The sequence below is a fragment of the Sorex fumeus genome, unplaced genomic scaffold (genome assembly GCF_029834395.1).
Source record: "Sorex fumeus unplaced genomic scaffold, SorFum_2.1 ptg000006l, whole genome shotgun sequence".
NCBI lineage: Eukaryota > Metazoa > Chordata > Mammalia > Eulipotyphla > Soricidae > Sorex > Sorex fumeus.
The window spans coordinates 38,424,209-38,438,032 of NW_026606063.1; the positions used below are offsets into that span (position 1 = coordinate 38,424,209).

Here is a 13,824-nt window from a genome sequence, read left to right on the forward strand (position 1 = left end):
TGACTCAGGGTCGGTGCGGGCAGTGTGGGCTCCTGGCCCCGGGCCTCAGTGTGAGCTGTTCTTTCCTGGGCTGGAGGTGGCTCAGCACAGAGCTATGGCTCTGGGGCAAGTCAGAGATGACGCAAACAGGCAGAAATTCTGTTGTCGTCTGTACCAGGGGATGTCAGAGTCTCTCCCCCACCCACCTCAGTACTTCCTTTCTGGGCCCCCTAGAGTCAAGCGAGGTAGGGGGTGATCACCTCTTGCAGGGGGGACAGCAACACTTACCCGCCCAGAAGGTGGCTGGCTAAGCTGCCCTGGGTGAGCTGTGGCTGTTTCTGGGCTCTGCCTGGGTGTCCGAGGGTGTCCTGGTGAGCTGAGGCCTGGGCGGGGAGGAGGCGCCTGCGTACAGGTCCCCCCCCCCCCCCCCGCCCGAGCGGTGGCAGGACTGGTGGAAGCGCCCTGTGCCCATGGTTCTCCCATCCCCTCCCGCCCCTCCCCACCCCCCGCAGGTGGTACAAACTGCACTCCAAGGCTGGCAAGAAGGAGAAGGAGCGGGGAGAGATCCAGGTCACCATCCAGTTCACCCGCAACAACCTGAGCGCCAGCATGTTCGACCTGTCCATGAAGGACAAGCCACGGTCGCCCTTCAGCAAGATCAAGGACAAGATGAAGGGCCGCAAGAAGTATGAGCTGGAGTCTGCCTCGGCCATCCTGCCCAGCAGCGCCCTGGAGGACCCCGAGCTGGGCAGCTTGGGCAAGATGGGCAAGGCCAAGGGCTTCTTCCTGCGCAACAAGCTGCGCAAGTCCTCCCTGACGCAGTCCAACACCTCGCTGGGCTCCGACAGCACCTTATCGTCCGCCAGCGGAAGCCTGGCCTTCCAGGGCCCGGGTGCTGAGCTTCTCACCCGCTCGCCCAGCCGCAGCAGCTGGCTGTCCAGCGAGGGCGGTGAGCACAGGGAGCGGTGCAGGGGGTCAGGGTGGGCTGTGAGTGCAGGGATGTCCGGCCGGGTCGACCAGATGCCCGATTGGGCTCAACGGGTCGACCAGATGACCCATGGGGTTGGACACCTAGGTTGATTTGCAGGGGGCGGGGGCGGGAAGTGAGCACAGCAAGCGGTGCTGGGGGGGACTGGGGCAGGCTGGTGAGCTCAGGGAGTGGTGCAGGGGGGGTGGGGTGGGCATGGGGCTCCCCTCCTGCCCCCTCTAACCCTGCCGTGTTTCTCCTCCTGCAGGCCGGGACTCCATGCAGTCCCCCAAGCTGCTCACCCACAAAAGGACCTTCAGTGACGAGGCCAGCCAGGCCCGAGGGGCTCCCATCCGTGCCCTCCTGGAGCTTCAGGGCCACCTGGACACGGCCTCCCGCTCCTCCTCGCTGTGCGTCAATGGGAGCCACATTTACAACGAGGAGCCCCAGGGCCCCCCGCGGCACCACCGCAGCTCCATCTCGGGCCCCTTCCCACCTTCCAGCACCCTGCATGGCCTCCAGGCGCGGCTCTCGGACGAGGGGCCTCCGCAGGCGGATGAGCCCCGGGCCCGAGGGGCCCGCAGCGGCAGCAGCTCAGAGGTGGCCCTGGGGTCTGAGGACCCAAGTGTCCAGGCCAGAGCGCCGGGAGAAGAGGCCGGGGTGCGGGTCATCGAGGGCAAGCCGGTGCAGGTGGCCACCCCCATGGTGGCCGAGAAGGAGGCCGAGAAGGAGGCGGCGCGGAAGGAGGAGCGGAAGCCCCGCATGGGCCTCTTCCACCCGCACCACCCGGGGCTGGGGCGCAGCGAGTCCGGGCGCCGCAGCTCGCTGGGGGAGCGAGGGGGCCCTGCGCCGGGGGCCTCCCCCCACCACACGTCCAGCGGGGAGGAGAAGGCCAAGACTAGCTGGTTTGGCTTGAGAGAAGCGAAGGAACCCACACACAAACCCAGGTAGGTCCTGGGCGGGCCCCCGCTTCCTTCGGGGGCAGAGGCTGGGGTGTTGGTGGTCAGACCCGGGGCTGGGAGGAGGGCGCAGAGGTGACCCCTCTAGGGGCTAGGCTGCGGGGGCTCTGGCTGGCTGTGCATGGTCCGCCGAGCGGGGAGGGGTAGGGATCCTGGTCCCCAGCTGTCCTCGTGCAGACCCAGGTGAGTTCAAGAGCGCAGTGCTCTGAGGGGCCCCTGGGAACCAGAAACACCCACTCCCCTCCTTACCCCCCGCCCTGGTCTGAGGGTCTAGCCCCTGGCCCACCTCTCTGCTGGCCTTGGCAGGAGGAGGGAGCGTGGTGCCGGGGACTGTCCCTGCAGACTTTCCCCACCCTGCCCGAAGCTCACCCTGTACCCGCAGCTGCCTGGGCATCCCCTCCTCCCTCTGAGACGGGAGCAGAGGGATCAACACCCCCCTCCACACACATACCCCGCACCCCGCACCTCACCCCCGCTGCTCTGAGATCTGTCACCTGCGCTGTCCCCAGGGACCATGGCCACTGCCCTCTTGGGCATCTGCGGATGGTGAGGAATGGCAGGTACAGTGGAGGCCATGCTCCGGGGGGATGTGCGAAGCCCCCCATCCCTTGTCATTTCTGTCGCCCAGGAGTGCAATACGTGCATCAGTCCTTCCCGAGACTTTGTCCCCCTAACTGAGCCCATGGGGGACTATCACGGGGCTTCCGGTCAGTCCGGACAGAGGCATGTGTTCCCTCCTCCAAAGCCTGGGACCAGCTGACTGGTGTGACTTAGGGGAGGCAGCAGAGGAGGGCTAGGCCCAGTGGTGATGGTTAAGAGAGGTGACCCCCGGGCCTGTTTGTCCACAGAGTGGAGAAGCACCCTCGGGTCCTGGGCCCTCTTTCTCTCTGCAACATGCAGGGTCCTGGTCCCGCTAGCGCCCTCCCCTGCTGGGTGTGCTCAGGGCCCAGTTCCTCCACAGAGCCCAAGCAGCCCAGGGTCAAGAAGTCGTGGGCTTTTCTGACCCACAGCCTGACTAGGGACCCAGTGACAACACAGTGATGTCTGTCAGGTGGTGGGTGAGGCGAGGAGGCCAGGGCGAGGGACAGACTGGGTGTTGGTGGGGCCTGACCTTGGGTAGTTGCAGCTCCGAGCCTTCTCCAGGCAGGACAGGTGCTGGGGCATGTCGCGCCGTTAGTCACAGGCCGACGTCAGCCCCAGCTTTGCCCTTCCACTCGGCGACCTGGGACGCTCAGGGGTGCTGGGCTTGTCTCGCTTGTCTGCTCTTGCTCCGTCTCCCAGTGACCCTCCGGAGTTGGAGACTGTGGTCACTAGTGCAGAGGAGGGGGCCGAAATTCCGTCCTTCTGCTTGGATTCCATCTGAGGGCACCAAAGACACTCCTCCCTGAGGCAGAATCGGGGTGGGCACTGGCCTGGCGGCCACTTTCCCAGAGGGCTTCCTTCGGGCTTCCGGGAAGGGGTAGGCTGACTCTTGGCCAGAGGCTATAGAGTTGGTGCCCACCACTAGAGGGAGGGATTGAACGTAGCCCCTGGATGCACAGCTGGGGCCTGCAGGAGACTGCCCTCAGGCCTGGAGGTTTGGGGTGCCTCTGCCTTGGGGTGCAGATCCCTCACAGCCGCAGGCGTGGTCCTCCCGAGGAAGGGCAGCGGCGCCCTCTAGTGCTCACACTTGGCACTGATGCCCCCGAGAGGCCCTGGGCATCTCGCATTCAGGTTCCCAGCCAGAAACCCCTGAGGAACCTGGAGTGTTCTTGGAGAAGCCAGTGGGGAGATGAAGAGCCGGTGCAGAGCACTGGGCGGTTCCTCCTGTTCCCGGGTTGCAACCCTGTCCGCGCGTGTCCATGGTGGAAGAGGTGCTGGGGCTGGAGACAGAGGTCTGGGCCATGGACCCCAACCTAGGGGCCTTCACGCCAAGCTGCAGCTCCCACCACTCCGTGCACATCTGAGGGTCTAAGGACCGACCGTCCAGACCCCCATGTCAGAGCGAGCTGTCTTCGTGGTTGGTCCTTTCCCACCCATTCAATGTATGAGCTTCCTGAGGGCCAGTGGGGGTGACCTGTGTGTTCCCTGCTCTCTCCCCAACCACCACACACACACACGCACACACACACACACACACACACACGCCATAGAACTTTGTGCAAAGGATGGGGCGGAGGCGGAGGGGGAGGGTGTCTGTGGGATCAAGCTGTTTTTATTGTGGCCCACTTGAAGAGACAAATGTATTACAGTAGCCTTTTTGCAGTTGCTGCATCTCCCCACACCCGGGGAATATGTGTGTGTGTGTGTGTGTGTGTGTGTGTGTGTGTTGGTGCATGGGGGTGAGGGTTTGCACAGCCCCTGGGAGTTGGGAGCTGCGGCTACTGAAATGCGTGCACCGTTCCGGCTGCTTGCTGTGTGGGGTCATTGTGTTACTCATGATTGGAACTGGGGATCAGGAGTGGCCGTGGCCAGATGCCTGTTTTGCCGGCCTCGGTGAGGTTGCCATCAGCACATCATCTCCCCTTGACAGCTCACAGGCCTCCCTGGGTCATCTCCCTGCACCCAGGGGCGGGAGTGTTCCCATGCACCTCTCAGCTGAATGCCAGGAGACGAAGCCCAAGGAGGAGGGGAGCAGGGGTGCTGGCGTGGCGTGGGCCTCCCTCAAAGCCAGCCCGTACTATGGGGGGATGGGAGGTCTGAGAGGAGCCTGTGCAGGCCCACGTATGGGACCACAGTGGGGACACAGCCTTTCCCAGGACCACCAGGGAGGCCTGGCCCCAACCATACAGCGGGGACCCTGGTGTCAGGGTGAGTTTTCTGCAATGGCGGGGTCTGAGAGCAGCAGCCCGCAGCACCAAATGGTAGTTCCGCCTAGAGTTTCACTCCTCCAGGTGGGAAGGGCAGAGAAACACATTTGAGCTCCTTGGTTACGCTTCTCAGTTTTGTCCCTTGAAGAAACGTTGGGTGTCTCTGCTGAAGCTGAAGGCCCCTCCTTACCCAGCAAGTAGTGTGATGCCAGGCGGGCTCGAAGGGTCTGCAGAGATAGTCACACCTAGGGCTGTGTCACTGGCCTGTGCCAGGTGGAATGGTCAGGAGAAGCATTTAAAGTGAGAGTCTTTTGTTTTTTTGCCCCTTTTTTTCGGGGGTGGGGGAGGGGGGCATACTGGTGGTGCTTGGTCCATTTCATCTTGGTGTCTGGGAACCTTTCTGGGTGGTGCTTAGGGGACCATATGGTGTCAGGGAGTGAACCCCAGGCTCCCACATGCGAAGCACCAGTTCCAACCTTTGTCGCCCCCTCCTTGGCCCAGAAGCAAGGCCATCCGGAAGGCACACCTGGTACAGGATCGGGATGTGCGGGGGGCGAGGGGGAGGTGGTCAGGACGGCTGGTTGGAGGGATGGCCAGGATACTCCTGACACCCTGTCTGGTCAGAGGGATGACCAAGATGCTCTTGGTGCCCCACCTGGTCGGAGGGATGGCCGGAGTGCTCTCGGAGCCCTGTCTGGCCGGAGAGGTGGCCGGGATGCTCTTGGAGGTGCTGCCCGCTCTGGGGAGCTGTCCCCCAGGGAGAGCTCTTCGCTGGTTCCTTACCAACGGGTTTGTGTGCGCCTCAGGGGAGCCAGTGCCCGAGCAGGGTTGCCAGCCTTGCCTGCCGCTCCCTACCTGCTCGCTCACGCCCTGCAGCCCAACGCCAACCAGACAAGGGCGCGACTGCAGGGGTGAGTGGGGCCGGCGGCAGGCGGGCGTGTGGCGCTAAGCTTGGGGCTAGTTCACCTTGATCCTGCTCCTTTTCTCTAGGTCCCTGTGGTCACTTCCTAAAAGGGGCACTGTGGAGAGAGAGAGGTGACCGTGTCCCTGTGGGCTGTTGTGCTAGCCCGGAGTGTATTGTCTATAGGGGTATTGGGGTGGGCGCCCAGGAGTGCGAGCTGAGGGCAGGGTCTGGCCCTGTGAGCACTTTGCCCTCCCACTCCTCAGGTGGGCCTGCCTGTGTCTTGTCTGTGGTGTTAGCCTGGACTGAAGGGAGGAAAGGACGGGGCACGTTGGGCGTCTTGAGCCCAAGAGACCCTCTTTCAGATTCTTCAGACGGTGGTCAGGCAGGAGAGGCAGAGCCTAGGCGGGCAGGAGACTGAATCTATCCCCGGGTGGGATTATTGCCTGGCAGAGAGGGCAGGGCAGGAGTGTGTCTGGAGGTTTGGCCTCTTAGGAGGGCCTCCCCGCCTAACCTCCAGGGGTCTAGGCCTGAGGGTGCCCTGCCTGCAAAGCTCCTCTTTGCTCTGGGTAAAACTGATCTTCCTGTGTGTTGCCCCCCGTTCCCTGCCCTGGGTTTGCAGAGGGCCAGCCCAGCCTCTGCACGGCTCTGTGTGGGGGCTGATGTATTGGGGGCTCCCAGGGAAATCCCACAAACTCCAGACTAGGGGCCATTTCCCATCAACACCCCTCCTGGGCCCATGCAGATGACGGGGGAAGCCGCCGCCTCCACTCAGGGCGCTGCGCCTCAGTTTCCTTGTGGGGAGAAGTTCTGGAGCAGATGAAGAGGGGTTCCCAAGGGGTGTTTCTAGCAGGGCAGCGAGGGGACAAGGAATCCTGGGAGTCAGAGGCGGGCCGGGAGACCAGGGGCGGAGACCAGACAGGCTGCTGAGGCCTGCGTCTGACCGGAGAGCCTGGCTCAAAGAATCACATTCAGGCTGCTGAAACCTGGGTGTTCCGCACACCCCCTTTTTATCTGGCCTTTGTCTCTGTTCTGGGGAAAATGGAGAGCCCCTGTTCCTATCTCTCCCTACCTGGATCTTGATGTCAGCTATACCCTAAATAGACTGTTCAAGTAAGGGGGTACGCCTCTTGGAATAGACCCAAAAGACCAGAAGACTTGTTTCGTATCTGAGCCCAGGAGATAGGACTTTGGTTAGAGCACCTGCCTTGCTTATGACCCGGGTTTGGTCCCTGGCACCACGTGGTCCCTTGAGCATCCTCAGGTGCAGGCCTGGAGGTCCCCAGCAGCAATGTGGTGACCCAGGTTATCCCTAGTGCCCCAGGACCTGAGCAGCACCACATCCTCAGGCCCTTGTCTTGAATTGCTGGCAGGGTGGACTGAATCCCCTTTGGAAACCTTCAGGGTCTCATGAGCATCACTTTGGAGGTTCTCTCCGTCCCCCAGAATTAAGTTGTCCAGCACCTTGGGAGCATAGGCTTATTTTATGGAGTGGGTTTCTTGGGACCACAGGAGCCCTGGTGACATCCTGACAGTGGCGGGGCTGTCTGCCAATGCTCCACCCTGTCTCCCCAGCAGGCTGCTTTGCAGGCTGGCCTGTGCTTGCTGGCCGTGGGGACGCCTGACCCCGCGCGCCTTCCTGCTTGCTCAGCTATGGTACTCCTCCAAGAAACACGGGGTTCCTCTTAGCTGGGCGCCTTGTCCTGCCTGGCAGCAGCCCACGCATGGCCTCCCCTTTCTGCAAGGGGTCAGCAGAATTCCATCTACCTCAGAAGTCACAACTCCAGGGACACAGGTGCACCTAGTACAGGGGCTTATTGGGCTGTGGACCAGCGACCCCTACTCATTGTCCCCTCCAGGCCTCACACCCTGTGGGGGATGGGCATGACGCACTGGGAGGCTGGTGCCAGGACCCCACATCTGGAACCCTGGGGGTGGTTGGAGGATCGAATGAGCTTAGCCCGTAATTTTCCTCTTTGGGGTGCCCGGTAAGGCAACCCCGGTGCGAGTCTGGGAAGGGGGGTGGCTGCGGGGGGGGGGGGCGTCGACTTCCTTCAGTCCCTGGCCCATGTGTCAGTTGGGGGCCCCTTGCCCCTGGAAGACAATGACACCGGGTGTGGTCTATGGTGGGGGCGTGGCCTGTATCGGGGGCGTGGTCCAAAAGTAGGGCGTGGTTCAACGGCGAGGCGTGGCCTGCCGCTGGGGGCGTGGTCTGAGAGTGGAGGGGGCGAGGCGGTCTGTAGTGCGCCTTTCCAGGCTCCAAATTAACCTGGAGGCTCACGGTTTTGTCTCCCTCCACAGCCTGGACGTGTCTCCTCAGGTAGAATCTGACCCAGCTGCTGCTCCTCACCACCTCCCCTGCTCCCCCTGTGCTCGGGCCCCCCCCACTCCTGCTCCCACCGCTGCTCCCATGCTAAGCACTAACCTTTTTGCAGCCGCCTCCCCCGCTGCCGCTGCCGCCTCCGCCTCCGCCGTCGCCCCCGAAGGCACCCCCGAAGCCACCCCAACCGGACTCTTGGGTCTCACCAACCCGTTCCTCACCTCCATGCAGAGCAACCCTTTCTTCGAGGAACTTGTAGCCGACATAGCACTAAACTCTCCTTCACCTGCTCCCTCTCTCCCCAGGGCCTTGAGGGCCAACCCTGCCCCCCTGGCCTCCCCCGGGATAGCCCCGCCCGAGTGGGACGACACCTTCAACGTCTTTGCCTCCGGAAGGCTGCGTGCAGAGGCCGGGCACGCGGGCCCGGTCCCCGAAGGCGAAGGCCCGGGGCTGGAGGCCGCTGGCGTGCACCCCGCGGGCCCCACCGAGAAGGAGGCTGAGCCCCAGGGGGAGCCCGTGGGCCGAGGAAGCGGTGGGAGCAGCGAGCGGCTGGAACCCCGGCCGCCCCTGGACTTGGGACTGGCCGGCCAGAGCCCGAGTGCGGCTGATGAGGGGCCCCCCGGGTCGTCGGTCGCTCCGGGCCTGTCCTCCACCGAGTCAGCCCCTCGGCAGCCTCCAGCTGTGGAATGGGATGCGGCCCCCGCCCAGGAAGCAGGGCAGAGTCCAGCAGACAGCGGGGCCTCTCGGTTCAGTTCCCCGGAAGTGATCAGTGTGTGGGAGAAGCTGCCTGGCCCTGATGACACCTCGGAGGGCTCGGACCAGGGCCCCGCCCAGGGCGCCAGCCAGCTGTTCCCCGAGCTGAATGCAGCCACCGCCGCAGACTCCTGGCCCTGGGACGTGGTCACCATTTCGCCGGCCGCCGAGACGCCCTCACCTGTCCTGCCCCAAGAGCCCGAGCAGCAGCCGCCCAGCCCCAGCCAGCCAGAGCCACTGGAACCCGTGAGTTCCAACGGGAGTGAGGGGCTCCCCCCGGCAGAGCTGGAGCTGGAGCCAGAGCCCCAACTCGAGTGGGGGCTGGACCAGGGGGTGCAGCCCGGCACGCCCCCTCCCAAGCCTCCTCGCCTCTTTACACCCTCTGATTCCAAGGAGGAGTCAGGGGGCCCGGGCAGCAGGGGCCCAGAGCCGGCAGGAGAAGATGCATTCCCCGCGGCGGTGCTACTGGTTGGGCCCCCGGACGAGGGGGACAAGCCGGCGGGCCCTGGCCTGGAAGAGCCCGTGGAGGGTGCCGGCTCCCCTGAGTCTGGGTCCTGCAGCTCTCTGCCTGGAGTCTTCCCTGAAGGTTCCAACCCTCTCCCCTGCTACTCAAAGAGCTTGACCTTTCGGAGTGAGCAGATCTGGGGGTCCCCAGAAAGAGGAGAAGGTCCTGAGGCCCCCCAGGCTGAGAGCCCAGGCTCAGCAGGGAAGGGGCTTGGGCCCCAGCCACGCAGCTCCCAACTGGCTGACTCGTGGGCCTCGAAGGAGGACGCCTTCAACCCCTTCTTTCCTCGGGGGAGCCAGGATCCCCCCAGCTTCCCGTCCACGTCCCCTCCAGGGTCCAGGGAGTCTTCCATCCCCTCCGATCCCGAGGAGCTGCCCACGCCCCCAGAGCCTGCCTTCCCCCCACCTCCTCTCCCGCCCTGGGCCAGCCATCGCCACGGGGCCCCCAGCCCTCCTTGCTCTCCCCTGCCTGGAGCCTGGCCCCTGACCTCCTCCTCCTCCCCGCCCCCCGGGGAGCCCGCCTCCCCACCTGGGGGCACTCCCACCCCACGTGGGGAGGACCACGCTGCCGCCACCCCAGCCTCCCCGCTTGTGCTTCTGCCCTTGGAGACACGACCAGCTGAGGAGCTGCAGCCCGCTGCCAGGTGAGAGGCCGCCCCAGGAACTGGCTCTCAGAGGACTGGGAGGAGGTGGAGGAGGTTGGTGGGGGGAGAAGGGGCAGGGCAGCCCCCCCCCACCCTGCCCCCGTGGGTGGGTGGGTGGGACACTCCAGTCCAGCCTTGCACAGATGAGCCACCTCCTTACTGAGCTTCAGATGGGCCAGGTGTCCCAGGAGCCAGGGGGGTTGGTGGATGTTGCTGACGGGGTTCCAGGGGTTGGGAATGGGGTAAGGGGGACCAGAACTCAGCCCTGGTGCCTAGGCTAGTGAGGCTTGTTCAGTGTGGGAGCCAGCAGAGCCATCTGGAAGTGGGGCCCCAGGTCCTGTCTTCCTGGTCCTGGTCAAGACTGGTGAGGGCACTGGAGAGGCAGAGGAGGGACTGAGGGGTGGGAAGAGACTCAGAAGTGCAGAAATGCTCCCCCATACGACCAGCCCTTCCTCCGAGGCTCCAGCCCCTCATGTGCCTCCTCACGGGGCCCAGTGTTGTAAGGACGCAGTGTGAGGATGCCTGGTGCCTGTGTGGCAGTGGTCTCTGTTGGGGACCTCAGCAGGAGGCTGATCTGAGCTGGGTCTGGAGCCTGAGGTGGCTGAGGGAAAGAATGGGACCACGGGGAGTGACTTCAGGGGCCACCAGGACCGGAGTGAGGGGTGGGGTGTTCGCACTCCTGATGTTGGCCTCGAAGCAGAGGTGGAGGAGCAGGAGATGAACAGGGCAGGGTGAGGGCCATGGGCAGAGGATTGAGTGCAGAGTAGGATTCCAGAGTTTATCTCAAGCACCAATTACGAGGCATCGGTTAAGATGGAGGCCACCCCATCTTACCAATTGCAGGTTAAAAAGCAAGGCAGTGTAGGGACAGTTCACACATGGGCAGAGTAAAAGAGCAAAAAGCTCTCAGCTGTGTGTTCTGGGGGGTGACCCAGAGCAGAGGGGGAGAAGGGTGGAAGGAAGCTGACAGCTTCACCCACAAACAAGAGGAACATTAGGCTCCAGGAACCCCAGCCAGCTCATTCTCAACATCGGCCACCAGATGCTGAGAAGCAAGGAAAGGTAGAGTGTGCCCAGGCAGTGTGGGGACAGAGGGGTCCCCGGGATGCAGCTGAAGGGGTCTGCAGGGATCTCGAGGTGGCTGGGGAGGACCTGGGTTAGGGGGCTGCAATTTGAGTGGCAGGTGGCGATGCAGGAGAGGAGGGTTCCCGGCTGTCCCTGCTGCATTCCGCCTCCGGGACACTTGCCACCCTAGGAGTCTGCTTCTCTTCAGAGCTGTCTCCACATGTGTACTTGGCATGTTCCGTATGCCATGAAGTGAATGGGCCAGACAGAGCTGTCCCCAGTTCTCGGATGTGGAGTAGAAACGAAAGAGCTGCAAAAAGCCCAAGGTCCCTCCTGCCTTTTGAGAGGCACAGACTCCCAGGATTCTGGCCCCCTTTCCAGTGTGTGCTGTGAGCCCAGCGGGGAAGCCGGGCCTTCCTGGGCACACCTCCCTAGCACCACCCACAGCGGGCTGCTTCCACACCTCCATCCCCGGGAGAAAGAGACATATGCCCTCTCTGCCTTCCTGTCCGTGCCTGCTGGGGCTCTTAGCTGCTCCCTGAGCCACAGCCCCCCTCCTCGATGCCGGAGCTAGCTGCTCTGGGCATGGGGTCCCCTCCCTGGAATTCAGGACCTGGGACTAAGCCCCTTTGCTTGCTAGTCCTGAATACTCTCAGGACTGTGCAGAGTGAGCCTCGAGTTGCAGAGGGCCCCTGGAGGGGGGGCAGGCTGGTGGGTTTTGGGCTCTGCAGCTTGCAGTTAGTGTACCGGTCCACCAGCTTAGGGAACTGGGGGGGGGGGGGGGGGTCCCAGTAGAGTCACTAAAGAATCAGCCTAAAGAATCAGGAGAGTTTCTGAGGGCAGGTGGCCTTGCACAGCCTGGGGGCATGAGAAGGAGCTAGGTGGGCCTGCGGCCTGAACAGGGGAGAAGAATGGGTCCTTGGATAGGGGCAGGCAGGGGAGTGGATGGGAGGGCAGCAGCATACTGTGTCTCCTGCACTAGGGAAAGGGAAGCGAGGAGAGGCTGACTGGAGCAGACCAGAAACAGCTGCAGCCAGAGCAGGGGGTGGTGGGAGAAAGCCGGGTCTGATGCTGGTTGAGACGGACCGTAAAGCAGGTGCTGCGTGGGGTTTCCAGGCTTCTTACTGGGGCCAAGGCTGGCTCATGGTGCCCCGCTTTACTGGGGATTGAAGGAGAGGGCAGAAGGCCTGGGGCAGACCCAGAGGGGAGCCCGCCTGAGGCCAGCCGGCTACATCTGGAGTTCAGGCCTGAGGCCTGGGCTGGAGATGAAAGAGGTGGGAGGGGTGGCGGGGAGGGAGGGAGCCTAAGCAGATGAGCGTGAGGATGAACCAGAGCAGGGCACAGGGGTCAGGGAATTGGATGGCGGGGGCGGGGGGGGGGGGGGGAGAAGAGCAGGATGAAGGGAGGCATGGTCTGAGGGTGCTCCTCACGGGGAGCTGGTGAGGCCGGCCCTGGACTTGGCCTCGGCCTGAGAGCATGTGGCCCACATGCTCTGAGCCCGGTGGGTCAGTGAAAGGTAAGCGTGGACAGTGCCCAGCAGGCTGCAGGCCCAGAGAGGCTGGGTGGGAAGAGGTGGGCATGGAGGGTAGGGAGAACCTGGGCCCTAAGGCCCTGTGCAAGCCCCGTGGAGAGAGGCGGGTGACCAAGCACCCCACTTCCTGGGTTTTGCACTGGGAAGTCCACAACTCTGAGGAAATTGAGGAGACTGGGAGGGTTGAGAAAGATTACAGAGAAAAATTACAGGGGCAGGGGTAGATGGAAGGAAGAGGTCCTGGTCAGGACTGAGCTCTTGCAGAGAAGATTGGAGGATAACGTCTGCCCTTGCCAAGGACCATGGTCGTCAGGGAGGGGGTGAAGGGGGAAGATCCACTCAGCAGAAGTAGAACATGGGGTGAGGGCAAAGAGAAGGGGGTGCTGCCAAGTGCTGGGTGGAGGTTCCCCTCCCCCCCAAAGCCTTCAGTGAGTGGGTGCCACCTGGCACAGGTGGCTTCTGTGTGGCAGACCTGCGTGCCCCAGACCTTTTCCTGGAGCCCCCCCCCCCATGCCCGTCTCTCCCTAACGCATCTCCGGTCTGTCCTTGTAGCCCGCACCCCGTGAAGCCCCTGAGCGCTGCATCCGTGGAGGGCAGCCCCGAACGGAAGCTGTCACGTTCCAGCCTGAGCACCGCCCTGAGCAGTGGGCTGGAGAAGCTCAGGACCGCCACGTCTGGCAGCGTGCAGCCCGTGGCACCTGCCCCGCAGCAGGGCTCGGTGGCGGACACCAAGAGGCTGAAGGTGAGGCCAGGTGCAGGGCTATGGAGAGACGTCAAGGGTCCAGCTCCCGGGACAGTCAGGCACAGCGGTGGGGGGGGGGGGAGGGGAAATGGGGGGGGAGGGAGGTGACTCAGAGGGTGTGGCTCGAGGTCCCTCTGCTCACTTTCCTCCTCGCTTCCCTCTTCAGGACTCTGGGGTGCTGGACCAGTCGGCCAAGTACTACCACCTGACCCACGACGAGCTCATTGGCCTGCTCCTCCAGCGCGAGCGGGAGCTGAGCCAGCGGGACGAGCACGTGCAAGAGCTGGAGAGCTACATCGACCGCCTGCTGGTGCGCATCATGGAGACCTCGCCCACCCTGCTGCAGATCCCCCCCGGGACCCCCAAATAGCTGTCCTCGATCCCCCCACTCCCACAAGGACCGAGGTGGCCCCACCTCCCAGTTTGGGCTCGCGACCTCCTCCCCCATCCCTTTTTAAGTGTAACTAGCCTTGGGGGTCAATCAATGGGGGGGCAGGGGGTAGGGCTGGTGCTGAGCCCTTCCCTCCATGTCTCTCCCCCGTCCCTCCGGCCTCTCAACCTCAAACCGGGGCAGCTGAAATTGAGGGGCCCCTGGGACTCCCCCTGTGGAGGCATCTGGCTCTGCGTCCCAACGGTGCACCTTCTGGAAGCCTCCGGAGCTTTCCCCACC

The 13,824-nt window shown here is 63.7% G+C and overlaps 1 protein-coding gene across 3 annotated transcripts in view; it reads left to right on the forward strand.

The window, feature by feature from the left end:
* The window catches only part of RAB11FIP5 (RAB11 family interacting protein 5), a 33,014-nt gene extending 19,190 nt beyond the window's left edge, over positions 1-13,824 (forward strand). Inside the window, exons 2-6 of one of the 3 annotated variants that reach the window (XM_056122455.1) lie at positions 492-928; positions 1,215-1,893; positions 7,897-9,816; positions 12,965-13,154; positions 13,321-13,824. In XM_056122455.1, the coding sequence (XP_055978430.1) occupies positions 492-928; positions 1,215-1,893; positions 7,897-9,816; positions 12,965-13,154; positions 13,321-13,524 (3,430 nt within the window). In that variant the 3' untranslated portion in view covers positions 13,525-13,824. The remainder of the gene's footprint in view (positions 1-491; positions 929-1,214; positions 1,894-7,896; positions 9,817-12,964; positions 13,155-13,320) is intronic. The other 2 variants (XM_056122460.1, XM_056122467.1) reach the window with 2 other exon arrangements.